The sequence below is a fragment of the Eublepharis macularius genome, chromosome 12, assembly GCF_028583425.1.
Source record: "Eublepharis macularius isolate TG4126 chromosome 12, MPM_Emac_v1.0, whole genome shotgun sequence".
NCBI classification, from domain to species: domain Eukaryota; kingdom Metazoa; phylum Chordata; class Lepidosauria; order Squamata; family Eublepharidae; genus Eublepharis; species Eublepharis macularius.
Window position 1 is genome coordinate 35,719,738 of NC_072801.1, and position 27,679 is coordinate 35,747,416.

Here is a 27,679-nt window from a genome sequence, read left to right on the forward strand (position 1 = left end):
ATGGAACCAAACTGCATCCAGCCCACCATGGCGCTAGGACTCTCTTCCAAGAAAGCCTCTTCCAGGAACATCGCGGTGGAAAGGAAAAACCTCATCACAGTCTGCAGGTAAGAGCCAGCCCAGGGACTTGGGTTGCCAGAGAGGCTGGAGCAAAGAGGTGGATTCCAGAGCATCCTCTGTGTGTATGTGTGTCCCCACACCCTAAGATGGAAATAAGGCCGAATGAATTGTTAAGATGCAACCACCAGGGAGGATTTGGGATGCTCAGAATGATTCAAAATCGAGGCAAGAGCTAGATGAGAATGGCTGTGTTGTGTTCCCTTGAATCATTTTGACATCTGTGTTGGGTCGGATTTTGTTCATCTGGATGGAAAAGCCTACCTGGCAAAAATGTAAGGAAACTGCATCAGGCAAAGTAGCTTGGTTTCCCGCCCCGCACCCCCATTCCAGCTTAATAGAATTGCAAATGTCCCTGGCCACCCTAAAATAGATGACCATTTAGAATTAGAGTAAACAAGTGGTGTGAAGGTTTGGGCAACAGAGGGATGGAACACACATAGCTGGTGGGGTGGGGAAGGTTTCGAAAACAAAATGGGGAAGTGCATAAAAGTGTCACGGGAAGAAAAGGAAACAGCAAGGCAGGAATTTGTGAGGCTCAAGGGGAGAAAAAGAGCAAGTAAAAAGGTGGAGGGGAGAGAATGGGTGGCTAAGGCCCAAATTATACTGGAAAGCCTGTGGGACTGGACGCAGGTAGTTCAGTTGTGATTCCAGGGTCAATGAATAGGAAGAACGGAATGAAACAGTGGGAAGTTTATTCAATGGGGTTACGCGTAGCTCTGGTTCCCTCAAATTAAGCATCCTGTAGGGGAAAAGATGTACAATATAGCAAGTGAAGAGGTTCTTCCTCACTTCCAAAGGGCTTGGGGGAAGGATTGCTTGCCAGCTATTTCACTTTGGCACTCCTCCTTTGCTTCTAAGAGCTGACTGGTCGGTTGAGGCAGCAAATAGGTGGGTGGAAATGCAGCCCAGGCAATCTAATGAAGGTGGAACATTGGGTGAGGCAGAATGAGCCTAGCAGTTTTGGTTGTCACTGCAAATGGTTATCTTTCAGGTGGTGAATGATCAAATGAAAACAAGAAGAGCAAAGAAAGTGGAAAGGAAGGGCCCAGGTCTGGGATTGTCTTCCCACTCACCCACTTGCCAAAGGGTGAGCCTGAGAAGGATGTCAGAGGTGAAGCCCAGTACAAAGATGAAGGCAGGGAGATGTGAGGTCTGGGAAGTGACGTCACCGGACTTCTAAGCAAAAGGGGAGGGGGAGAGGATGAGGGAGGGATACAGGAGGTGGCTGGGCTGCCATAGCAACAACCTTTCTCCAACAAAAGGCAGCCAAGCGAGGTGTGTGATGGTTCTGCTTCTGGGGTGCTAGGCCTTGCTGTTTCCACTGTGTTTCACACCAGCATTGCTGAGGCAAAGAGTAGGTGACCAAGTTTAAGGCAGAAGGGTTAGCTTTTTGTCCATCTATGTTTGTCAAAACGGTTAAAAATTATCACACAGGGAAGTGTTTAAGGGCTTTTTAGATTTACTGCTCTGGTGTAAGGGCTCAACTTCAGTTGGCATGATGAATGAAAATATTCATGGGGAATGAGTTTTGATTTCCAAAGAATATCCAAAATACATTCATATAAGCAAGCATGTTAATCTTTTTGTAATTTCTGCCTCCCATCTTATTACAAAAAAACAAGCCATCCATTTCATCAAGCAGAAACTTCAATTAAAGTCCAAATTGTTCATCTTCAGTGATCTTTTCTTCATTGCACAAGAGCACAATTGGCATCAAAAGGGGCATTAAATCAAAAAAGGCTGAGGCATAGATCAAGTATCTTAAAGAAATATTAAAATTATGAACAACTTTAAATAGTGCTTATATTTCACTTTATATCTTCGGGTTTCCAAAAAGGCCTGTAGAGAATGATATTAATATAGTGGATATTGATAAAGTGTTTTTATTCTTGATATTTTTTCTTTGAGTTCTGTGTGTGTGTATAAAAATAGAAAAACAGAGTATATATGTGATAGAGAGACCACAGAAGACTGTTCTGTCGAAATTCATTTGCTTTTTTATGATTTTTCTTACTTTTGTGCATCTATTAAAGAGCAGTTGTTTTATTTGTATCATATCTGTTTCTGACATAGATATAATCCATTCGTCAAACCTTTCTGGTTTCCCGTTAGGTGTATTGATTGTAGATTTATTCTCTCTTTTTTGTTGAATCGCAACTGGCTTCATACACACACACGAAAAGTATAAGGGGACACAAACAAAAAAAGGGAAAAACTTGTACGAAGGTTGCAAGATCCATTTGCAGAAACGGTGCAGTCGACCAGGGACCTGTGTCTCCACTTTGCTGTGGTTAGTCAGAATTTGGTTTACTGAGACATTGCTCATCAGGAGGGCCAGAAGCCACCGGTTACAATGCTGTCGCTTTTCCCAGTGGAGGAGACTCAGTTTCATTTTAACATACTTTGAAGGACCAGTTAGCCAGGATGTCAGCTATTTTCTTTTCAATTAATTAGATTTTTTACATTTTGGCTACAACTTTGGTCAGTTCACCTTGGCAAGTAGCAGAGCTGCAAAAGATATGAGAATGGGAAAATAAAATTAACATAGAAGCGGAAGGCTCACCTCCTTGATGCAGAAGCATCGTAATTGTTTGGTCTTTGCCCAAAGGGAAAGAAGGCAACTGTGGGTGACAGGGAGCAGGGACTACATGTCCATGAAAGAAACATCATTCACACACAGGCTACTAATCATTGTGGTAATGTGCTGAACCTGACCTGCAAGGCAAACAAAGAGAGTAATCCTAAGCAGGCCTACTCAGATTCCTATTCAAATCTACTCAATGGGCTTACTCCCAAGAAAGCATTCTTAGGATTGCAGTGAAAAAGAAGCTGTGTGTGAGTGTGTGCACTCACGCACACACACAACCCATGCTAACCTACGGAATTCATTCTTAATGGATGTAATGATGGTCACTACAATTAATGCCTTTTAAAAAAATCTGATATGATCCTGCCATTCCATCATAGATAACTGTTGCCCATTGTTCCATCTGCTCAACAGAAAGATTAAAATAAAAAGGACTTGATAAGTACACGTAGGATAGATCTCTAGCAGCCCAGTTATATGGCAATCCAGCAAAAGCATTTGAAAGCAATCCTAAGAAGCTCGATTCAGAATCCTACTCGGGTCTAGATGATGGGGCTTACTTCCAGGAAAGGGTTTTTAGTAAGTCCTAGTAAGTCCTATTCTCTTGCTCCTGCTGGGATTCAAACATGACTAATGATTGCTGGATTGTGGTCTGGCCAGAAATGCTATCATATCCTACGTGGGCCTCACAGCCAATGGACCTTGCCTGTCAGTCTCCCTAGGAGACAGAACGCTGAGTTAGGTGGGATGCTGGTCTAGCCCCACCTCAGAATCTTTGTGACATTCCTTCATAGGCTTCAGTAATGCCGGCTGGAGTATTACTTTTCTCTGCCTTGAAAAGTTAATGCTTTTGAAGAACTTTCTGAAATCTCTCTTTAGGAATTGGAGGTTGCCTGTAGATGTGGAAATGGGTGGGCCAGATGCAGAAACAGGGTCAGGATGACTTGGCATAGCCCATCATGGAAGGGAAGTCACAGCAAGGGAACAGAATTTACAGGGGTCTGGGCCAGTAGGCATCAGGTCCCTTGTGGAATGTTATGTTTGGTCTAAAGGCCAGGAAATATATATAGGGCTCTTGGCCAGCTAGGCGAGGAGCCAGGACTCAAGGAATGCCAGAAAGAACTGTGAACATCCACAAGAATGCCCAGACCTCCTGGGCATTCCTAGACCTCCTAGGTCCATTCCTAGACCTCCTGGGATTTTCAGGTGGGAGCCCTGAGGTCCCGAGCCCACTGTCCAGGCAGGACAAGAGTCCTACTTCAAGTAGCATATTTAAAGCAGCAACAAATGCTCAGTTTTGTTATGAGTCTCCCACCATGGGTAGGGTTGCCAAGCTCCCAGTGGATCCTGGAGATCTCCCGGAGTGACAGCTGATCTCCAGACTACAAAAAGCAGCTTTCTAGTAGGAAGTGGTCCCTTTGGAAGAAAGACTATGACATCACATCCCCACTGACCTCCCTTCCTTCCCCAAACTCTGCCTTCCTTAGGCACTGCCCCCAAATCTCCAGGATTTTCCCAAGTTGGAGTGGGGAGGCACAGGGCACCATTCGGAGGATTTTAACCTCTGGTATCAAAACATCTTGAACCGTTATCTGTCTGGTCCCACGTCTGCCAGTATCCAATGCTCATCTCACATTAAGGGAGACTTCCTGAGAATGGTAAGAATTGCAAACTCAGTGGTTAGTCATCTTGCAGAGCAGGGAGAGCAATAGAAGCAAGGTTCCTTCCGCCAGCCTGCCTTTCACCTGGTCCCCCCCCCCACTTCATCAGGGGCCAACTCTACTGCAGAAGGGGAGGGAAGGAAAACAAGACTCCTCCTTTTGAACAGCAGCAAGCTTTGGTTAATTTGTATATTGTTTGTTTGCATATTCTTTATAAGCTGCCTTGGAAGCAAATTGCTGAAAGGTGGAGTTGTAATCAATCAATCAACTATCATTCTTATCAAAGGATATTCCAGTTCTATTGAGCAGGTTGTTCTTTCCCAGACTTCTGATATCTCGGCACAATTATTTAAACGAATTAAAGTTGGTGTGTGTAAAAAGAAGAATGGTGATGTTTTTCTGAGACAGTCCTCCCTGTCTTGCGTTCCTGTATGAGTCACTCATCTGGGTCTGCCTCCTGATTGAAAGGAGGTCAGTCCAGAGCAATGATTCATACAGGGATGCAACTGGTAGCCTCCTTTGATGGTGGGTAATTCTGCTGAGAATGTTCTACTCCTAGCTGATGCACAGATGTGGCTGAATGACCTACCCCAGGAGAAGCAGATTGGAAAGAGGTCAGCCACATGGGATCATGCAGAGTTACATAGAGCCTCCTGTGTGGGTGGGTGCATTGGGCTCAGAGGAGTCATCCATAATTGAATTCATGTCCACTCCAGCAGCTTTTTAAAAACACACACATGTGCTAGTGCACCTGGGCTGACGATTACTAGAATAGACACTAACTTCTTGCAAAAAAACCCCCCTTTAAACATTAATTTTATGTATTTAAATAGAATTCCATTTGTGCATGATCAGCTAATCTACATGTTCAACAGCATTACAAATATAATATTTAGGTCAATCATATCAACAGGTCAATACTCAGAGTCAACAATCTGATATAAACCAGGAGAAAAGCAAAAGTATTTATTTGCCTGAAAGCACATAATCCTACTTGGCATTTATATAGCACTTTGGGAGTGTTCAAAGGCCATCATAATAATATCCATGATTTCAGTAATCCTCACAATGCTAAGAGCTGGTGTGATAGTTAGAGTGACGGACTAGGAACTGCAAGACCAGGATTGAACCCTCCACTGTGCCATGGAAACTTGTGAGGATAAAATGGAGGAAGAGAGGAATGATGTAAACTGTGTTGGGCCCCAAGTAGGGAGAAAATGAAGTGTATAAACAATCCTGTGAGGTGAGGAAAATGAGGATGAGTGACATCAGCTTGTATGTTTATGCAAAAGTGCATTTTGGAGGGGAAGGGAGGGGAGAGGGTTGTAGAAAGGGGATGAGGAAGACTGTAACATCTGCATATTTCCAGTTCTTCCAGGTGTGTGTGTGTATGTCGCTCCCCCAATATTTCATGAAGAATAACCACAGACCTCAGTAAACTTATTGCTTTACTTCACCTTTTAGTAGAAAATGTCACACTCTTCTTTTCAAGTCTTACGTCACTTTGACCCTAGGACATGGCCTTCCTGGCTTCTAAGCAGAACTGCAAAAATTCACCACAGGCTCCCAGACAAAGATTCCCTCTGGGCTGCTCTTCACATCACCCACACCCTATCTTTACCTCATTTAAAATAAATCCCATGGCCTGCCTGGCTCCATGAATCCCACCCCACCCCTTGTGACCAGGGCTATGGGAATTTTGTCTCCATAGCCCCTCTCTCCCCTATAGCCCTGCTTCCAACTTAGGGTTGCCAATTCCAGATTGGGAAATTCCTGGAGATTTGGGGGTGGAGTCTGGGGAGGGCAAGATTTGGGGAGGAGAGGGACTTCAGCAGGGTGTAATGCCCCCGAGTAGCCATTTTCTCCTATGGAACTGATCTCTGTAGTCTGGAGATCACTTGTTGATTCAGCAGAGCCACTTACAGACAAGATACAGGGTTCTGTATATTCAGGAGAACTCCCCAGATACCCAAAATAATGTGACATTCTAAATTAACCCAAAGAAAAGTCAACCTCCCCCTCCCCTGATGAGAGCTGAGCATGCTTCAAATACCATGAAATATTGAGAGTCAGTTAACAGAGGGAGATGGGGAAATTGCCCTGCTCAGACTCCTGAGAACTTATAGCATTCTGGAAGGGAAGGTTTAAGTGAAGGAGGAGAGTTTTCCAGTTGCTTATCCACTTGCCATGATTCCCCACAAGCCCCCAGCTTGGTCCCTCTAATACCAAAGCTGATGGCCTCGTGCTTATTAGCTGGACAACAAAATGTGATTTCTGCATCAACAGACAACTTTCTGGATATTAAAAATATTATTTTGTAATTTAAAAAGATGACCCCGCCCCTAAATCCTGGTCTGATTATTTGCCTCTCCAAAAATCATTGAACATTGACAGCAATTGAGCATTAAATGGGGAGAGGCTGGAAAACAGACAAGTGATAGGGAACCGGCGTATAAAATCCTGGCAGGACAGATTGGGCTGGGAAAAGATTTCCCAATAATTTAGCTTTGTGGACCTGTCCTACACTCAAACTACCATACCACTCCAACTACCATAATCTAGACAATCTGCTGTTCCCCCAAAGCAACCCTCATATTTCTCTGGATCCTAGCTAACGTATGCAGAGCTGTGTAAGATGATGGGGAGCTTTCCTGTTTCCCCTCTCCCATTTCAGCCTGATGTGCCCTCCGAATTGTGACCCTGGGTGGCAAAAATCACCCTCATTCATTTCCATCGGCAGAAATTCCTTCTGCAAGGAGCGGGGGTAGGAGTCAGAGAACAGGATCCAAACTAATAGATCGGACAGAAACTTACTTGGGGCTAACACAATGGTTAGATTGTTCATATGCCATTTTCCTCCCTGATGTGAATATTCCAAATGCCCTTGAGCAAATTGGAGCTCTTTGAAAAAGGATGCACAGGTGGGAAAATTATCTGTTTATTTTAGTGGGGAAAGTCTGAAATCCTGGCTGTGAACCGTGTACCACAAGAAACCAGAAAATATAAATGTGTAGTTCAGAAATGGAAACACCTGGCCATTTATATAGCCATGAATTCAATGATAAAAAATAAAATAATGTATCATTTGTAACCTTATTTTTTTTAAAGTATTGGCTGAATGGGGGAGGAGGGATTCGGTATTTCCTGGCTAACTAGAATCTGGACAGTTAAAATTAAAATCCTCCCAAGAATGCTATTTCTCTTCCCGAACTCTACTGCTATGTCTACGTTCTGACAAATAATTAAAGAATGCTCACAAAATAGCTGGACTTTCTTCTTCAGCTGTTTGATGCCCTCTGGAGAAAAGCTGAATAGGCATTCCAAACTCCCCTTAGACTGGCTGGTCCAACGGTAGCGGGGTTATTTTAAATTCATTATTCACAGTCAATTACCGATTGGTCTTCTTGTCCTCTCTTTCCCCCTTCCTGCTACTGCCCTTAGTCAGCAAGTATAGCCTAGTGGTTAGAGTGTCAGACTAGGATCTGGGTTGGAATCCCCCCTCTGCCTTGGAAGCCTGCCAGCTGACCTTGGGCCAATCACTCAGTCTGACCTACCACACCGGTTTGTTGTGAGGATAAAATGGAGGAGAGGAGAACGATGTGAGCCACTTTGGGTCTCCGTTGGTGAGAAAGGTGCAGTATCTAAAATAAATAAACAAATAAATAAATTCAACTAGTCCTAAAATAAAACTCTTTTGTTATGCTACTTTCCTGTTAAGAAATGTATTATCGTACCTGTGAGGACTTGTGGGGGAAGGGGAATCCCATTCTTCCCCCCTCCCTCACCTTCACATGGCTGTTTGCTTCACTTCTCCATCCCCTCTCGGCTGTTTTTGCCTCTCTTTCCCCATCTCCATCTCCCCTCTGTGTTGCTACTTACCCCATTTCCAGTCTCCTTATTGCCTCCAGCTTCGTTTTCCTTCTCCTCACCTGTTTCCCCTGCTGTTCCTTTCTCCCATTTCAGCTATCCTTCCCTGATGCCCCCATTTCCCTTCTCCTCTTCACCACCTCCCTCCTCACCTCTTCTTCCTCCTCATATTGCTATCGGCCACCACATTTGCTTTAAGGTAGGGAGGAGGAAAAGACGAAATAGTGTGGGGAGGAGATACAGGGAAGAGTGAGGTGCCCCTCACAAGTCCTTGCAGGTTCCCCAACCTGCTACTGGCAAAGTCTGTGGCCAGAACAGCATAACTGGGCCCATGGCCGAGACTGGAGCTGACACTGCATACCCAGGCTGGCAGCCGGCACCATACAACTGGGCCCAGCCCAGGCAATACTTGAACCACACAGAATTTTCCCAGGGAGAGGCTGCCAGGGGGAGGGAAGGAGGGAATACTACAGACAGGGGCAAATAAAAGTAGGTTGGCTGGTGGGTGGGAAGTAGGGAAGGAAACTGGAAAAGAGGAGAGGCTATGGTGGCTTTCAGGGAAGGGAAAGAGGAAGTAGTGGAGGAGGGGGAAATATAATCCCCCTCCACAAGTCCTTGTGGGTCTTCCACCTGTCAAAACACAATTGTCATGCCTTTTCCATCTTTATGAGACCAATGATCCATGTATTAAAAATGGCTGGGAAGGGATATCAGTTACTTCATCTAAACGCCTCCACCATTCATTTTTATCTACTTGCTTCACACTGACAAACTTCAGCCTCAAGCCAGCCATGGGCCAGCTGGTGACGTGGGCGGGGAATGATGATGTCCAACTTGCCTGCTGGAATGCTAAACACTGCACTAGAATTAAGATGCTGATACAGGAAGAGAGGAAAACAGTTTCAGATAACTTTTGTTTCTCAAATACCTTGATTTTACTGGAGTGGCCGACTGGTGGTGAAGAAGCCACCTTAGCCAAATGGCTAAAAAGGTACCATTCAAATCTTTCTGAGGCAAAGAAAAATGTTTGTGCCATTTAGCTTTTCATTTAGTGCAGGGGTTTTCAAACACTGTTTCTGTGAACGTAGGGGTTCTTTAAAAGCTTGTGGTCAGGGGACAGGGGTTGAACATAGAAAACTGCCTTATACCGAGTCAGGCCTTGTTTCCATTGAGCTCAGTACTGCCCATTACCACTCACCTGGGCAGCAGGGGCGGAGGAGAGACCTGTGCGGGAGGCAGTCACGCGAAGTGCGCATGTGCTTCCTTATTGCCTCACAAAAAGACATCATTTTTCGGTGTGACGTGGAAGCTAAAGGTTGCACTGGTGGTCAATTAATTAAAAATTGCTCCCAAAGACTGAATAAGTAAAAATTGCTTGCAGACGTTGGGAGTGGTTTTTAGTTGAGCTGATCCATCATGCTAACATCATCTGGCATGACCGGTGGGCATAGAAGCGCATGTGCGAGGGGGTAAGTACCCTGCTTCTTCCCCGGTTTGGCCCCTGGGGGACCTGGCAACCCTACTTCTTCCACTGTCACTGGCAACGTGCAAAGAATCCCTAGGGCACACTACATTGAAAATGAGTTGCTACAGACTCAGTATTTGTATTGAAATAATTCTCATCTTGATTTTGTTCATCTACTGCCCTAGATATTGCATTGTTGCTTGACTGCAGGAAGGTCTTGTCTGATTTCAAAAACTGGAGGATAGATTGGTTTCCTTCAGCTTCTTTTTGTTCCCTTTCCTTTATCTCCATACATTTCTGGCTGCCAATTTTTTTATTTAGAGCCACCACCAGATATGGTGTGGCATGGAGTGTGTTTGTTTGGGAGTGAATTTGACACCTATATTTTGGGCCTGCTAATTCTGCAAGAAGCACCACCACTTGCTCCCACCAACTTAACGTGCTTTGCTTTACCTCTCCCACCTCCCTCCTGCCTATACAAAAGGGACTCTGGGTCAGGTAGTTCTTGATATGACAGGCCCAGGAGGTCCACAGTTTAGCATGTGGCTTGAGATTGCTGTTTCTGATTGCCTCCAGCAAATTTATCTCAAGATCTGGACAACAGAAACAGAGATACAAGGAATTAAGTTTCTATAAATGTCCCCAGGCATGATCTACAGCTCATTTTCAGTTCTAACTTGATGATAATTGATATTGCAACCTGGGCTGGGCCGCTCTGGACCTTGGGGTTCCAGTAAAGTATACCCTTCACCAGGGCTTTTTTTCTGGGAAAAGAGGTGGTGGAACTCAGGACCGCACAATGATGTCACTTTGGGTCAGCTGGAACAAGGGGGGAGGTTTTTAAAGTTTAAATCGCCCTTGGCAAAAATGGTCACATGGCCGGTGGCCCCGCCCCCGAACTCCAGACAGAGGGGAGTTTAGATTGCTCTCTGCGCCGCTGGAGCAGCACGGAGGGCAATCTAAACTTCCCTCTGTCTGGAGATCAGGGGGCGAGGCCACCGGCCATGTGACCATTTTCAAGAGGTGCCGGAACTCCGTTCCACCACGTTCCTGCTGAAAAAAAGCCCTGCCCTTCACCCACACATGTGGGGGCCCTGATCCCAAAATCCTTGGCAGCAAGCAGGAAGCGTTTCCACAGCAGATGCTCTGGAATTCTTCAGCAAATGACATGTAAGGATTCTAGGGCTGCCAGGTCCCCTTACCCTCTTGGCGGGGGTGGGAGGCCTGGCACTTACCTGTTTGAAAATCTTTGTGTGCGCGCATAGTCCGTGCGTGCTTTGAGTGGTGACGGAATGATGTAACTTCTGGAAGTGATATCATCACACTGGCCATAGGAATGCTCCTGAGCTTCATGCTGGGCCGAATCTTTAAGAATCAGCACATCTGGAGCCCCAATCTGTTCCAAATGAAGTGAAGAGCCTTCCTGTGGCTGGCACAATGACGTCACTCCTGAAAGTGACATAGTTGTGCCCTGTTGGGAGAGGGCCTGCTACAGGCTTGCCTGGGAGGTATTTTGTCCCCTGGGCTCATTCCCCATACCTTTTCCTCCTGCCAGCCAACTGAGTGGTAGAAGGGCAGAGGTTGGGAGCGGGACATCCCCCACTCCCACTTGTTGCAGTAATATAGATCAAAGCGCATTGCAGTAAGCAGTACAAAGTAATACACTTGTATTTTCGGTGAACTTCTCAATTTTGCATGAACTGTCTGTGCGTTTCTTTTCTGAATGTTAGGTAACCAAAACAGGTGTGCTTTCATCTTTGACAGCTAATTAAAAATAGTGGACTCTATCTAGATTAACATTCTTCTATCAGAGAATGAACCAATAGTGATCTACCAACTTAACTCTTTCTGTCATTTCTCACAGATTTATAGTTTTGTTTTGCAATTTGGATATAATGTCATTTTTGGCTAATTAGAAGGTTTTACAATAGAAATTATGAAACATCAAACCGTCAAACCAATCTAATGAAGCATCAAACCAATCATAGTTAGTTTATGCTATCACATAAAAAATATCTTAGATGTTTGCATAAGATAACCTATGAAACATGCAAATTCAGATATGTTAGAGTTCTGATTGGGAGAAATCTCATGAGAATTTAGGTGAGAATCTTATCTTTGCATTGTATGCTATGGGAATCTTAATGCATTTCATAGAAACTTTGATTGTTTTAAACGTAGAGTTTATTAGGAAATGTTAGCAATCCTAATTCTTATTGCCTTTCTGTGTTCTGTTTTGGTAGGATTTATATTAATAACCATATATATTTTGACATCTTGCTTCATTAAGAAACTAGAGTGTAATTTCAATAAAAGAAATAAATAAACTCTAGAAAGGTGTCTGTGTACTTTGATGAGAAGAAGCATTGCAAGAAGGACCCTATAAATAATGTACCGATAAGCAGAAATTGTTCAAAGAACAGTCCTGTTTGACAGGTGTTGAACTATTGTTGAAAGCTATCCAAGGGAAAAGATAAATCTTTCTTCTGGGATAGTGGAAGCTTAGTGAAGACATGGATAAAAGAATTGGTTACGCACTGGGGGACTGGCAGCCCTAAAGGATTCCCTGAAGACAGAAAATCTGAAAACTGCTGACATTATGTTAGGCAAACAGTTACAAGGGTATATGATGGTTTGCCTAATCAGGAGTAGAGATGGGCACTAACCAAAATACGACCCAAAAAACCCCACGAAACAGGCTGGTTCAGGGTTCGCGAACCAGGGTTCGTGGAAGCTCCTTTTCCGGAACGTCCATGAACTGCATGGTTCATTGGGTCGTATTTACAGGGGCAGTTTAAATGGCCATTTCCCGAGGGAAATGGCCATTTAAACTGCCTCTTTAAGGGACTTGCAAGGGCAGGTCTCTTTAAACGATCAGCTGGCAGGCGGCAGGGGGAATCTCCCCCTGCCGACTGCCAGCTGATCGTTTAAAGGGACCTGCCTCAGCAGGTCCCTTTAAACTGCCCAAACCCCAGCCCCTCTACCCCTCTACCACCTCACCCCCCAGCCCCAGCCCCAGCCCCAGCCCCAGCCCCAGCCCCACACCTACCTTGAGGACTCCTACGGCCTGCAGCATTCTCCCCCTCCTCCTGTGAGGGGCGGCAGGCCGTTTTCAGCCTCCTCCTGCACAGGCCCACAGAGGGACGGAGGAGGCCGAAAATGGCCTTGCCGCCCCTCAAATGGCCGTACCGTGCGTGGCCATTTGAGGGGCGGCAAGGCCATTTTTGGCCTCCTCTGCCCCTGCACAGGCACACAGAGGGACGAAGGAGGCCGAAAACAGCCTTGCCGCTCCTCGCGGGAGGAGAGGGAGGACCCCACACCACAGGGGAAGGTAAGTGTGGGGCTGAGGCTGGGGCAGGGGTTAGGGCAGGGGGGAGTGGAGGTGGGGGGCTGGGGTTAGGGCAGTTTAAAGGGCCCTGCCACTGGTAGATCCCTTTGAACTATTAGCTGCTTGCAAAGCAGGAAAGCGCCCTTTGAACTGTTAAATGCCTTTTCCCTGCCGCTGCTAAGCGGCCAGAAAGCGGCATTTAAACCCCAGAACCGGGTCGTAACTGGCCCTAGTTCTATGCCAGTTTGCGGTTTTTGGTGTTAAAATCCACGAACCACGAATCTCATGGTTCGTTTTTTTCTTGGTCCGTGCCCATGTCTAATCAGGAGTGGATTAAGAGAGGAAGATGGTGTGGGGGGAGCACACAAACTAATCTGAGAACTGTATCTTGTGACATGTCCAAGAAATCATGCCTGTTACCGTTGCAGATGTTTCAGCAAGGCAAGACATCTACATTCAATGAAGGCAACTGGTGTATGCCACTTGGGGTCAAACCACATGAGACAAAATACACTTGAATTACACTCAAATATACTCCAATTACAAAATACACTCGAATTACCTGTGTAATTCGAGTGTATTTTGTCTTGTGTGGTGACGAGACCCTTAGCTGGGCTAAGACTCAGAAGTCTGTGGCTGTAGTCTGCTTCAAAAACAAAAGGGACGGTTGCCTCATATTTTGAGTCGAATTGGAGGAGCAGTTTCTGGTGTTCCAGGCAAGAACAGATGGGAAGGCTTTTTTTAAAAAAACCAGTTCCTATTGCTCTCCCCAAAATTCATGGCTTTTTTGCATTCCACGGTAGATTCTCTGTGAAGACCTTGCTCGAAAAATATACCACAGAACCTATTGATGACTCATCGGAGGAGTTTGTGAACTTCGCAGCCATCTTAGAACATATTCTCAGCCATCGTTTCAAAGGGGACCACGGTAAAGTTTGCTTCGAGGAATGATGATGCATCCTGTTGACGGTGCTTAGTGTTTTGATTTATAAAGGGTGCTTTGCAATGTACCTGAGACTGTGTGAAACCTGCCAGGTGTGTGTGGGGGGGGAGCATCTCGGCTTTGGCTAATACATGCATTTCCTGAATGTTGTGGAATACGTGCTGGGAACCCCCTTTCTAAAGGTAATTACACAGCTATCCTCTTAAGCACTTGGTAGGTGGCCAAGAACCTTTTCTCCTGAACCAATCGCTGCAATTTTTACAACAACCTTATAAAACCTTGAGGCCAGTATTCTTATCCCCTTACACATTGAAAGCCATGACTTGCCAAACTCCAGTGGTGAATTTGACAGCTGAGCTCAGATTTCCACTAGGCTTCCCCCTTACTCAGGTTGTAGTCTGCACTATGCTACAGTAGCTTTGTTGCTGACATAGTTGTTTGTAGTACACCAGAGTCTGGTTAAGCAAACTCGCTTCTAGTTCTCTTGTTTCAGGAAGCCAAGTTGCCCATCTGCAGCAATTCTGGGAGGAAAGACTAGTCTTTTGCAAGGACAGACAAGATGTTAATGCCGTTTTTGCTTCATTGGTGCTTCGTTGCACCAACCAGGATGGATAGTTGGTAGGAAGAGGCTCTTACTATTTACAGTGTGTTTTTACCTCTTCCTCCCAGGCCCTGTCAGCTGGTTCAGCTCTGATGGACAACGTGGCTTCTGGGATTACATCCGCTTGGCTTGCAGTAAGGTCCCAAATAATTGTGTCAGTAGCATTGAAAATATGGAGAACATCAGCACTTCCAGAGCTAAGGTAAGATAGCGAGCCCACTCGTTGCTTGCAACCATGCACAAGAGCAAGGAAATAGGATTGCTAACTGAAAGTTGGGAAATTCTTGGAGATCTGGGGATGGATCTTGGAGATAGCATGGTTTGGGGAGGGGAGGAACCTCAGCAGGGTGCAATGTCACATAGCCTACCTTCTAAAACAGCCATTTTCTCCAGGGAAATCTATCTCTGGAGATATGTTGCAATTCCGACAGATCTCCAGGACCTACCTGGAGACTGGCAACCCTGCAGTGGAATCATGTGAAGAAGGTTATTTTTTTGTGGGCTTCTTTTTAAGGAAGAAAATTTTCTTTAAAACTTCCAAAAATGAGGCACATTTCTTTTCTGGATTAAAAACTAGTCACATTTTGCTCTCCCATCCAAAAAGTTTTAATTTTGGCATGTGTAGCATAGGAATAACCCACTCTCAGCAGAGTTTGTAAAGTCATTGATCTAGGTAATGATCTTGACTGGAAGGAGGCAAGCCTAGAGCTGTAGTTCAAACAGAGATGCAACAGGCAGCTTCTACCGAGGGCAGGTGGATCTATTATCTGCACTTTGGAGTAGAGCAAGTCTTCAAGGAGTGGCTGGACGAACACTTGTCGGGGATGCATTAGGCCGTTCCTTCATTGGGCAGAGGGCTGGACTAGATAGTCTGTAAGGACCCTTCCATGATTCTATGATAAATAGTGTCTCCAATGAGGAGTTTCTTTGGATTCCCCCACTCTATTTGTTCAACTTTTGAATACCTTTTAAAATTATGTTTGTTGCCTCTTTTACCACATTGATGTGTTATTTGTATTTGTGGTTTATGCTTATCATTTGACAAATATGTACATACATCTGAATCTATTCATGATGACAAGTGTGAGCAAATAAAAACACTTAGTACAGGAACACACACTTGGAATGCAACTCTGGCTTGGGACAGAATGCTAGTTGAGCACCACTTCTGTGGAGTGAGACCCCACAAGTAGATATTAACAACCAGTGACTTATACTGGGGCTATAAATGTTCCATATTTAAACTACCTGGCCTAAACCAGCAATGTTTTATATTTATGAGCCGTAATTTATATAATTTATATAATAAATTTATATAATAACAAATTAGACCACTGAAGAAGGCTCAGAGGGCCGAAACATGTTTAGTATCTGTATATGTGCAATCAGTTCTGTGACTTGGTTCTTGTATATATGCCAATAATTTTGTGACTGTGTAACTGATGCTACTATGTCTCTAGTTTTTTAACTTTGTTCCATGGTTTTTATTCGCTTATGCACTGGGCAATAAATAATTGTATTTCTTTTATATCTTTTATTTTCTTGGCTGCTCTACCTTGTTGGTTCCTTTCTTACCTTAAGGCCACTTAGTACATTCCTGGCAGAAGCAAGATTCAGAACTAGAGAATTTCTGACTCATAGCTCCAATAATAACCTTTCTATTATAGGGCCGTGCGTGGATCCGTGTGGCTCTAATGGAAAAGCGCATGTCCGAGTACATTACCACAGCACTGCGTGACACCAGAACCACCAGGTAGGAGATTCCAGAGCTTAATGTTGTCAACAGGACTGGAGAAAAATGTCCTGTCCCTTTAACAGAGGCTCAAAGTGTGGGATAGTTGGAGCTTTTCATGGCATGGAGGTAAATAACAGCATCCCATTAAGCTACTGCTAAAGAGATGGGACTTTGTTTCACCAGGCCTTTTGGCAATCCTACCTAATACCAAAGTGAATTTCAGATAGTGGCATCATATTCTAGTTCACCTTCTTTTTCCTTGGCCTCAGTGTTGTCTGACTTCGAAGGTTTTTGAAGCAGTGTAATTAAAAACTGGCACTTTGCAAGCATAAATAAATATTTCTGGCTATTTCTGGAATTGCTGCAACTCACAGTTATAGGCCTAAAAAGACAATTAAAGTCCCACAGCTGAGTGATAATATCCCCATGGCTTTGGCTTGCCTTGCTCTGTGTTAGGCCTAAATTAGGAGGTAAGTGTAATACCCCCATATAACAGTGGCATAGAAGTAACTGGAAACCCTTGTACTTTGTTGATAAGGAGATACTTACCAACCTCTCTTCTTTCAGACTGCTCTAGCAACCGGCATTTGTTTGGTTGTGTCTTGCCACGTGTCAGCTTCCTAGATGGCCTCAGAGGCACCATTTGGGAATATATAGGATATTTTTCCCCCAGGCAGTTGGAAACCCTATGCTCAAAGAACATGGTGAGGGCAGCAACCCCTAAAATATGCAGCACAAGCAAGACGTATAGAAATTTGGATTAAACTCCCCAAATAGAAAAGAAGTAATACGGTCTCTGCAACTCACTCCTGATACAGGACAAACTACCAAATTCTGAATCTGCTGCAATTTCCAGATTGCCTTCAGTGGCAGCCTCTCTCATTCCAGGAATCCAGATGCACGGATGGGGGTACAAACCCACATGGCCTGACTTCCTGTCTGTGGTGGCAGACTCCAGGGAAAGGTCTCTGTTTCCCAGGAAAAACACCTGATTAAAATGAAATTGGTTTCAACGTATCTGTGAAAGTTCTGTGCCAGTAGTCAAGTCAATCAACAAAATGCCAGATGTTTTGTGGAGAGGTCTGTGATTTAAGTCCCAGGGAACCCCCTCCCTCCATTTAATTAACCATCCATCTGAAGCCAATCTTTCTTTTCAGAAGATTTTATGATGATGGAGCAATTATGCTAAGAGAAGAATCCACAGTCCTCACAGGAATGCTGATTGGTCTCAGTGCCATAGACTTCAGGTATGTGCCTACCCCTTTACTCCCTGTCCTAGAGCATCCGTCCTTTAAGGGCTGCAATTCCAAACTGACAATGAACAAACAATTGGATGGGACAGGTGTTTGAGATGGCAGATGGATATGGAAATAATGCAACTTTATGTATAGGGTTGCCAACATCCAGGTGGAGCCTGGAGATCTCCTAGAATTTCAGCTGATCTCTAGACTACAGATATCAGTTCCTCTGGAGAAATGCAGCCGCAGATTGTGGCCTCTATGGCATTAGCTCCTGCTGAGGTCTCTCCTTAGGCTCCATCCTCAAATCTCCAGGAATTTCCTAATTTGGAGTTAGCAGTCCTATTCATGTACTTGTAATAATGCTCAAGCTTTTAACTGAAAGGTGCAAACTTTTGAAGCAGTTCTTATGGTCTGTTTCTAGTCTGAGGCCTGCTTATCTAATTGTAGTGGGTGCCACCATAAAATGGCTGCCAGGGGTGAGTGGGATCAGTCACAAAATGGCTGCCATTGAGGCTAGGCCAATCACAAAACATTGGAGGTTATACAAACTGCTTGGTAGTTCCAAGCCAAGTGTGCTCCTACAATGGGTGCTCCCTCCAGACACAAAGGTGATGTTTCCTCAGGGCTTCTGAAACACTGCCTGTTTCATTGAGCTGGCAACCCTACATGGCCGCCACATTAGGGATCACTGCTGTAGTGCTTGACCTCTTCTTCATCGGCAGGTTGTCACTAATCCATAGACATTCCAGTTTTCCCAGATAGTGGTTGGGCACTATGTGAAACATGATGCTGGACTAGATGGACCACAGGTCTGACCCAGCAAGGCATCTGTGATGTTATCCTCTTATTATTCTTACGTAATTTGGGTCTCCAAGAAGGGCAACTGGAGGCACCTTCCAAGAACATGATTTTCCTTGCTTGCATTCCCTTTCCTGGTTGTATTTTGCAGTTTCTGCTTAAAAGGGGAAATAATGGATGGCAAGACACCTGTGGTCATCGACTACACGCCATACCTGAAGTTTACACAGAGGTAACAACAACCTTCAGTTTGGGGGAGTGTAAAGTGCCCAGGGATGAGAAAATAACATTAGAGGAACCCTGACGCCAATGAGCCTAAAGATTTACAAGTTATCATTCTGAATGAATTTTTAGCTTTTAGGTCGACTTCCATTTGTGTGTGTGTGTGTGTGTGTGTGTGTGTGTGAGAGAGAGAGAGAGAGAGAGAGAGAGAGAGAGAGAGAGAGAGAGAGCAGTTTTTGATAGCAAATGTTAAGATTCCGCAGATGCAGATATTAATATAAAAAGCCCTGTGTTGCTTTAGATGCCAGTATCAAATATCTCTGTCCCTAAATATCAGACACTGCAATAACAACTGAAGCCGTTCTCACAAGGGGATATTGAATCCGTTTTTGAATGTCTTTAATTCAGTCACAAATCTTACATGAGATCAATTGTATATTTAAAAATTCTACTTTCTGTCCCGTATTAATCACATCCCCAAGTAATGCATTTCATACCGAGAGTCTACCCATATGGTGGATGTTTAGAATGGACAGTAGTACCACTTAAAACTGCGGATGAAGGGATGCCACCTTTCAATACTCTCTCACTTCTTTAAAAAAAGCTTCCTGCAAATAGAAAACTCATAGTGAGATGGATGGGATCAGGGCTTTTTTTCTGGGGAAAGAAGTGGTGGAACTCAGTGGGTTGCCCTTGGAGAAAATCATCACATGGCTGGTGGCCCTGCCCCCTGATCTCCAGACAGAGGGGAGTGTAGATTGCCCTCCGCGCCGCTGAAGCGGCGCGGAGGGCAATCTAAGCTCCCCTCTGTCTGGAGATCAGGGGGCGGGGCTACCAGCCATGGGACCATTTTCAAGAGGTTCCGGAACTCCGTTCACCCGCGTTCCTGCTGAAAAAAAGCCCTGGATGGGATAGAACCTTCTGACACACTATTTTTCTCGCAGGAAGATTTTTTTTTAAATGTGGGGGAACATTCAAACATTGTTTTCCCTGTACCTGTTATCTGAAATGGCACAGCTCACCATTATCTCTTCAGGACTGTGCTACTTCATTCTGTGGTATGTGCTGCCACTGATCTGAAAGGTGTTATTTAGCAGGAGCTGTAAAAACGCCCCAAGCTCTTCCTCCTATTAAGGAGCAGGAAACCATTCATAGGGATCTGACTTCTTTACCCCCTGAATGTCTCACTCTCTGTGGGCAGCTACGATTACTTAAGCGACGAGGAGGAACGGCGCAGCCTGGAGAGTAGCACCAGTGAGGACAGCTCCCCTGACCGCCCCTACTTACCCTTGATGGCTGTGGAAGACAGCTGGTACAATAAGTGGCGCAAGATGGAGCAGAAGTTTCGCATTGTATATGCACAAAAGGTACCTGGTTCTCAATTAGCAGGACATAGCTTTTTTCCTCCCCATTTTGGGGCAGCACATGTATGCATTCCTAAACTATCCAGAACATCTCCCAAAATCATACAGAACAGCAGGAACAGGGTCTGAAGAATATGAGAAATAGCAGGAACCCTGTTGCCAAATTTCAACAGCTCAACTCCTATCCAAGATCCAGTGGTAGGATTACTTTTTCTCACACAGCTCTGCTGAACAGCAAATATTAAAATAATAGTTTTCCTAGGAAATAAAGATTTGTGGAGGAAAATAAAGACTTGCAAAATCTATCCTGAGTGGAAATATATATTTGAGGGGAATTTGGGAGTTTATTGTCTAAAACATTTCAGAAGTTTCGTAAAGAAGTCAGCCCCTAACTTCAGCAAACTCTGGAAATGATAATCATATATTTTCTTTGCTACTCAATATCTGAATTGCATCATTTTCTAAATATGACTAGGAACCTGAAAATGCTCCACTTCGAAATAAAGTAGCACTTCTGCAGATTTTTTTTTGTCCTAAGAAAAAAGTCTAATTATAAATGGACTTGGGGCTCTTAATATGCCTCTTCTCTGAAGCTATAGGTGAGAATTCCATTCAGGCACCCCCTCCCCCTAAAACATTGTTCTGCGTCTTCCCAAAGATGTGCGGATGACTTCACAAAATTGAGTATGATTATAAGAGATCATTTATTCCATGACCTGGAGGAACCAGGGAAATTGAACCAGACTGAGATTCTATATGTTCTTGAACTCGCAATAGATTGGATCAGTTTTTTCATCACTGCTGTTTCGCTTTTACATGCAAGATTCTTATAGTTATATTAATTTTAGAGTATTTTGTGATCATTTGTTTTGCAATTTCCATACACTGTTATTGGTATATACCAGAAAATTGGTATATACTGTTTGCCATATATATATATATATATATATATATATATATATATATATATTCATTATATTACATTGTATCACATACTTGTTTGCAATACAAGTATTATATAATGACACTTTTTTTGTGGGGAGCATACTTCTTGCTTACATGGCAAACTTCAGCAAAGCTGTTTTCTGCACTGATTTCACCTTCCACCCACATAGTAATGCATTTCTCCCCCTGCCCTTGTCCTGCTGCCCCCATGCACGTGTGTCCCAGGGCTACCTCGAGGAGCTTGTTCGACTCAGAGAGTCCCAGCTAAAGGACCTGGAGGCGGAGAACAAGCGACTGCAGTTGAGGCTGGAAGAAGTGAAAATGCAGAACCAGCTTGAGAAACGGGAGCTGGAGGGCGTCATCCTGGAACTGCAAGAGCAGCTGTAAGTAGGCCGAATCCCTGGCCTCTTTTCACATGAACACACATGGAGCTGCCTTATGCTGAATCGGACCCTCTTGGTCCATTAAGGCCAGTACTGCATATTCAGACTGGCAGTGGCTCTCCAAGGTCTCAGGCTGAGGTCTTTCATATCACCTCCTACAAGGTCCTTTTGAACTGGAGATGCTTGAGATTGAAGCGGAGACTTTCCATGTGCAAAGCAGAGGCTCTTCCACTGACTCATAGTCCCTCCATTGTTGCGCCGCTTTGATTGGGAGATGCTGTTCCTAGGCAACTGAGCAGGCCCACACTGAAAAGAGTGAGTTTCCACTTACTTAGATTTTCACTCCACTCTCAGCATATTTTGTCCTTAACACGACACATCTGACCATTTCCCCCATGTTGCATCCGTACATGGTTGGATATTGCATTAAAGCAGAAATTCATAACAGAGTTGGCTTGTGGTGGCAAGATGACCCAGTTGCAAATTATTTCCAGCAGTCAACAATAGCACAATATCTAGTGATGTACAGATGCAGCCCCACAAAAGAAGTGGCTCTCTGAATTCCTTCTAGGGGAATGGGGTATCCTTTTAGTTTAAAAGAACTAAAAATCTCACATTACCATTTTGTACATGAGGATTCCAGCTTTGTCTTTCAAAGCTGACCCTTACATTTATTTTCCCTGCACGTTTAAGGTTATCAAATCCAAAAACAAAATTCAAAAGCTGAAATGCCTGAAATCAGAAGAACCAGATCTGTGGTTCTTGATGCAGAGTTCTGAATTCAGGGTCAATGCTCACATGATGACTTCTTGTAGGAGACCCAAATTTATTTTGAAACATATAGAATATAGAATATAACAAAGGATGTATCTAAACAGAGGTTTTGCTCCACCTTGGCTTTCTTATGGCAGGAATATTATTCGAGAGGAGCAAGCCATATAAGTCTATTACAGCAAAAGCTGACAGACATTTTGTGGCACCCTTTACAAGATTTTATTCCAGCATAAACAAAGCATGCTATCACAATAAGCTGCTGAAGAGTAAATAGCAGCATACAACCAGGACACATTAAATGCAAAACTAACCATCAGCAAATACCTGGAAAAATAAAAATGTCTCCACGTGGTGCCTAAAACTCATTGAACTCAAGCCAGGTGCAGGAAGGGAGTTCCATAGGTGAGGAGCCCCACCCTGTAGCCACCTACCTTACCTCAGATGGTTCAGGAACACATAGAGGAAAAGGCAGATAGGAGCGGCCCTTCCTTCGATGTAGTTTTGTAATAGGTGCAGGTAGTAATGATCCACCAGTGGACCATTGGGGAAGATCTCAGGTAGGTTCATATTGGAACAGATAGGCCTTTAAATCACCCAAATCCCCAACCACTTAGAGCTTCAAAAGGTAAGAATCAACATTTTGAGTTCTGCCTGGAAACAGCCACCGTAGTTCTTTCAGCACTGGTTGGATCTGGCTAACTTTTCCACTTATGCATGGTATTTCTATTAGTAGAACAGAATGTTCCTGTCTCCCCACCCTCAGTTTGCATCCCACTGATCTCCCCTAAATGGTGCTCCTGAGGGACAGGGGACCCACAGGAACAGCACGAGAGGCGAATCTATAGCAGGAAGAGGGGATTGCTGGAAATTACTCCAAACTTTTCATTAGTGAAAAATTTAGTCTGGATCCACCCCATTACCTGTAGTCTTGGCATGGCTGCCTTTTAAACCAGCAGAGGGTTCTGGAATGTCTTGAAAAGCACCCCACATAAAGCATGTGGCAGCTAGGTGTGATCAGACCAGGGAGACGGAAACCAGATCTGGCTTTTCAGAGAAAGGCCACAGCTGGCACGCCAACCCAAGTTGGATAATGGCATTAGAGGCCAGAGAGGAGATCTGAGCAGGCATCTGCAGATGCAGATCTAAAAGCATTCCCAAGGTGCAAACCTGCTCATTTAAGGGGAATGCAACCCCATTTGAAATATGCTGAATGACTCTGGGCTTAGACTTATTATTGATCAACAGTTACACACTAACAGCTAAGAGATTTTAAATATGCACTTTTGCTTTGTAAAATTTAAAACATGCAGGCAGACCACAGTAATGGTAGCAAAAAAAGCAGACTGGAAGAGTGAAATTGGCTCACTCTAAACTGAAGTGTGCTCATCTTCCCCTCTTAGAAACTGATTTAAAGAGGGAAATGGACCCTGTAATGTTTTCTGGTTCCCTTGCCCTGAGCAGACAGGCTGCATTCGCTCTTCCTTGATCAGACTTCCCTCCTCCCACTCTACCCCCAGGACAGGCCTCATCCCCTCTGAGAACAACCAGTTCACCCAACTCTCCAAGGAAATGACTGCACCCTTGGTGAACCAGTGGCCATCTCTGGGTACTCTGAATGGCAACGAAGGTCGCTCCGAAGCCAAAATGTATAGAAGGTAAGCAAAAGCATGTGCACGAACGACATTAGTCTGCCTTCAAGAAGCTGATGCCAGGTAGGAACGGAGAGCTAAGCTACAAGAGACAAATTACATGAGGATGCGCACATGAAGGAAGTTGCAATGTTAGCCGGGAAGCTGAGTTTTAAAAGAGATCGAAAGGCTTTGTCAATTTCCCCTCTCTACAGAGCCAGCAAAGATGGCTCCTCAGAGGGTTTGTTAATTTCCTCTTTGCCTCCAGAAGGCTTTGTCAGTTTCACCTCCCCTTCTAGGAGGCAAAGAGGAAATAAACCCTCTGAGGAGTGATCTTTGCTAGCTCTGTAGAGAGGGGAAATTGACAAAGCCTTCCGATCTCTTTTAAAACTCAGCTTCCCGGCTACCATTGTGACTCCCTTCACGTGAGCATCCTCGTGTAATTCATCTCTTGTAGTTTAGCTCTAAGGCAAAAAGTTCATCTAGTCCAGTGGTCATTCTAGACCTGCCTCTAACCCCCAGGTGGCAGCATGGTACTCTCTGAGCTGCAAGGACATGAAATCACAATCTTGGGTCAAGAAGAAGAGCCAGGATTAATAGCTCACTAGTGGGGAGGGAGGCTCCATGCACGGAGCACTGGGAGTCGCTGAGCCAGGTGATGGGAAGTTCATGAGAGAGCTTGTGTGTGTCTCTCTGAAGCAGCCTGTGTGAAAAAGGAATTATCCCCATTGATCAATGACATGAGCACTGTTCACGTTATAGTGAATGCACGTGCATCATGCCTGTGTGTGTGTACAGCAGTTTGTAAGAAGGAGCCAACGTGTGTTCACTTTACATATGAAACTGGGCCCTGTACCTGGATGAATGTAGGGTTTTTAATCACACATTCATCTGTACATTCATTGAATGTAATGTGAGAATAACTCATCACACCTGTAAACACAGATCAAGTGTATACAGTATGCACATGTATTTGCTGGAATGTGTGAACAGGGCTTTTGCCTTCCTCTGTGGCATCTCCTCTCAGGGGATTGGATCCCCCTCAAGAATATCTACGCATGCAAGAGGTGGGGCAATTCCCCTCCTCCTTCAGCAGCTCTTCAACTCTCCCCTCATGTTGTCCTTGAGGGTTTCCTGTCTCACGTGAGCAGCACTTCAGGAAGCATTTTAGGCTGCTTTGGGAGAGGGGAGGAAGTTGCATTTCCTTGCATGGAATTTTGATGGGAGCCAACCCAGAGTGCAGGCAAAAGAAGGCAGAGAGCATGGTGCTTTGGCACTTTAAATACATGCACCGGTTGTGCAAGTTGTCCCCCAAAAGCAGCAACAGGAAAGAAAAGAGACTCTGTACAGGCTCACAAACCCGCCAGCAGATGAAATTGCACCACTGATCTGTGCTTCCTTCGAGAGGACCGCAGGAAGACGGCTCAGATGTTGGGTTCTTCTGTTTGTAGCCAAAATGGTCAACCAGTTTTCCATGAGAACTAGAAACAGTTCCATTAGAACTAGAACAGTTCTTGGGGAGCAACAACGCTGTGCATTGTAGATGCCACCATCCCAATCCAGCGAAGGCAATTCAGACAAGGAAACAAGTTTCTTCTGGCAGGTCTGCTGTACCTTTGGCATGGTGGGAAAAAGGATGAGTGTTATCTTAAAGCATTCATAAAGCTCGAGCCACTGGGAGCCTTGTGCCCCTCAAGTTTGCACACTCAGCATTGCTTGTGCAAGGGCGTAACATCATGAATGCTCTCTTGACCTTTAACTCTGGCTGAATGATAGACACTTCACTTATTTTACTACATTGCACAAGTTTATTAGCCACTTGGGGGGGGAGGGGCTTTGATGGCTGGGAAGGGAAAAGGTATAAATGTCAGAAGTAAATAAATAAATATAATTATAAGGCTCTGTGGGGAAGAGTTTTAATTTTACAGGGACATTTAAAGGGCACCAATAACCTATAAAGTTACTCCCTCTTGTGAAGACAGATTAAAAACAGGCCCTCTGGATCAGAGAACATCAGCAGTTCACTTAACAGTCATTTTCTGTCCAGCCAGTAACTACTTGGATGCTGCCGCGTATCTTGGGAGGTGGCTGGAGGTAACCGACTCGAAATTTCTCTCCCCTCAGGCACAGTTTCATGAGCACTGACCAGCTCTCCACAGAGATCAGCCTGAGCTCTGATTCCCAACGGCTGGGTGAGGGGAAACGCGAAGGAGAGCCCTGGGGACCCCTGGGTAAGAATTTTTATTCAGGCTTGGGGAAAATCCTGTTCTCGGTTTATAAAAAGAGGAAGTCCTGGGGGCTCATGGTTGCCTGTAAGTCTTCCCCGTCCTGTTACAGATGTATGGGTGCTGAGGAAAGAGGCTTTCTGTACATGCTCAGAGATTCTGGGGCTCTGTGAAAGGCTTATGTGGGGCTATAGAACCAATTATCATTCCCAAACTGTGTTTTGAAGCTTCCTGTCATGCCATAAAGAATTAATCCAATATACAGGGAACCTGAACTTTCCTACCCCAAAAGGAAATGGAACTCCCCACTATGTATCTGCAGTGGTTGTGTACCAGTCATTCTGTACCAGTCATTTGCACCCCTGGTGCAAAGTTGACTGCAAAAGAGCTTGCATGTTGCCTTTCCATATAAACCACAGCTGTGCTCTTGCCTGCTTTCCATTGAATGACTTGAATGGTGTGTACACTGGGGCAGGACGGGGGAGTGTGTTCTTTCCAAGTTCATTTCCCTCAGACAATCCAATAGCAAACCTTTGGTGCACAAGGAGGAAGAAGCCTCCAACTGTATATTCAAGTGACCGTTTCTCAAGACCATGTGGGAGAGGTGCTTTCCATTATAGGAAGACCTCTCTACTTATTTAAGTGGCTTTTATGCCACCTCATCCAAGTCCTGCTTAAGGTGACTTATCATTAAATAACAACATTTAAAAAAAAACCCAAGCCATTCAAATTTGCCAGCCTATCCATCAAGCAAGGAAATGCATCCTCTGCATGCTCAGAGGCACTGTGCTTTTTTGTATCATTCCTTCAGGTGCTGAGCCCTGACTCAAGTTCAGCTTCTGATAAAAAAGGAGTGGTTTCTTTCTCCACCACAACCCCACTCTGGAGCCTGTGCAAAATGAATGACCCTCATGTGCAGGATAAAGCCAAGACCCTATGCAAAAGCCCCCAAATCTTTGTTTTAGTTCCCATTTTAAGGAGCATCCCTCTGAAGCTTGTCCTTCCTTTTTTCTCACCAGGAAAGGATCCAACTCCATCAATGCTGGGCCTCTGTGGCTCCTTGGCCTCCTTGCCCAGTTGCAAGTCTCTAGCCAGCCTAAAATCCAACGAGTGCCTGGTGAGCGACAGCATCGAACCCAGCCCTGCACACAGCCCCAGCTGAGATGTCAGAGCACCAGTCCTGCAAACCGCGTGAGATACCCAAGGGGAAGCAGAGGTTGCTGGTGGGCAGAGTGGAAAACCGACCATCCCTGGACTCGGGGGGCAGTCGGCATAGAGGGCAACTGAACTTTTACCCAGCCCGACAGTGCAGTTGGACAACAAACCACTTTCAACTGAGCATCCTTATAAATACAGACTTCCTTCCTTGATCTGGGATCATGGAAACCCTTAGAATCTTTTTTCCCCCCTATCCAGGATTCAGGAAAAAGCCACACCCTCATCAAATGCTGGGAGGATCGCCTGCCCAAAGCAGTTTTGTAAAATGAAGCAGAGTATACTATATGTAATGTAGTATACAGCTGCAGCCATTCGGGGGGTGGGAGATCAAGCAGAGCGGCATCAGATTTTGCAGCCAGAAAGGACATCGAGAAGTTATAGGGTGCTCTGAAGGCACAATAATGTTGGGGAAGAGGGAAGGAAGGAAGATAAGCCCTGCAGGTTGGAGCTCCTTGCAGTCTTCATGGTGAATATTTGCACAATGAAATAAGGTAGGCAAGAAGAGTGTGTACGCTTATCCAACCTGAGAATGAAAGCAGCATGGAAACATGCCTGGGGAGGCAATGTGAGGTGA

The 27,679-nt window shown here is 44.8% G+C and overlaps 1 protein-coding gene across 1 annotated transcript; it reads left to right on the top strand.

The window, feature by feature from the left end:
• RUNDC3A (RUN domain containing 3A) lies at window positions 1-27,049 on the top strand. Its single transcript, XM_054994841.1, has 11 exons — window positions 1-107; window positions 13,832-13,956; window positions 14,641-14,774; window positions 16,240-16,325; window positions 17,465-17,554; window positions 18,498-18,578; window positions 19,770-19,935; window positions 21,103-21,260; window positions 23,552-23,689; window positions 25,787-25,893; window positions 26,907-27,049. The coding sequence occupies exons 1-11, from the start codon at window positions 1-3 to the stop codon at window positions 27,047-27,049; spliced, it is 1,335 nt and encodes a 444-aa protein (XP_054850816.1).
• Window positions 27,050-27,679: the final 630 nt, after the last annotated feature.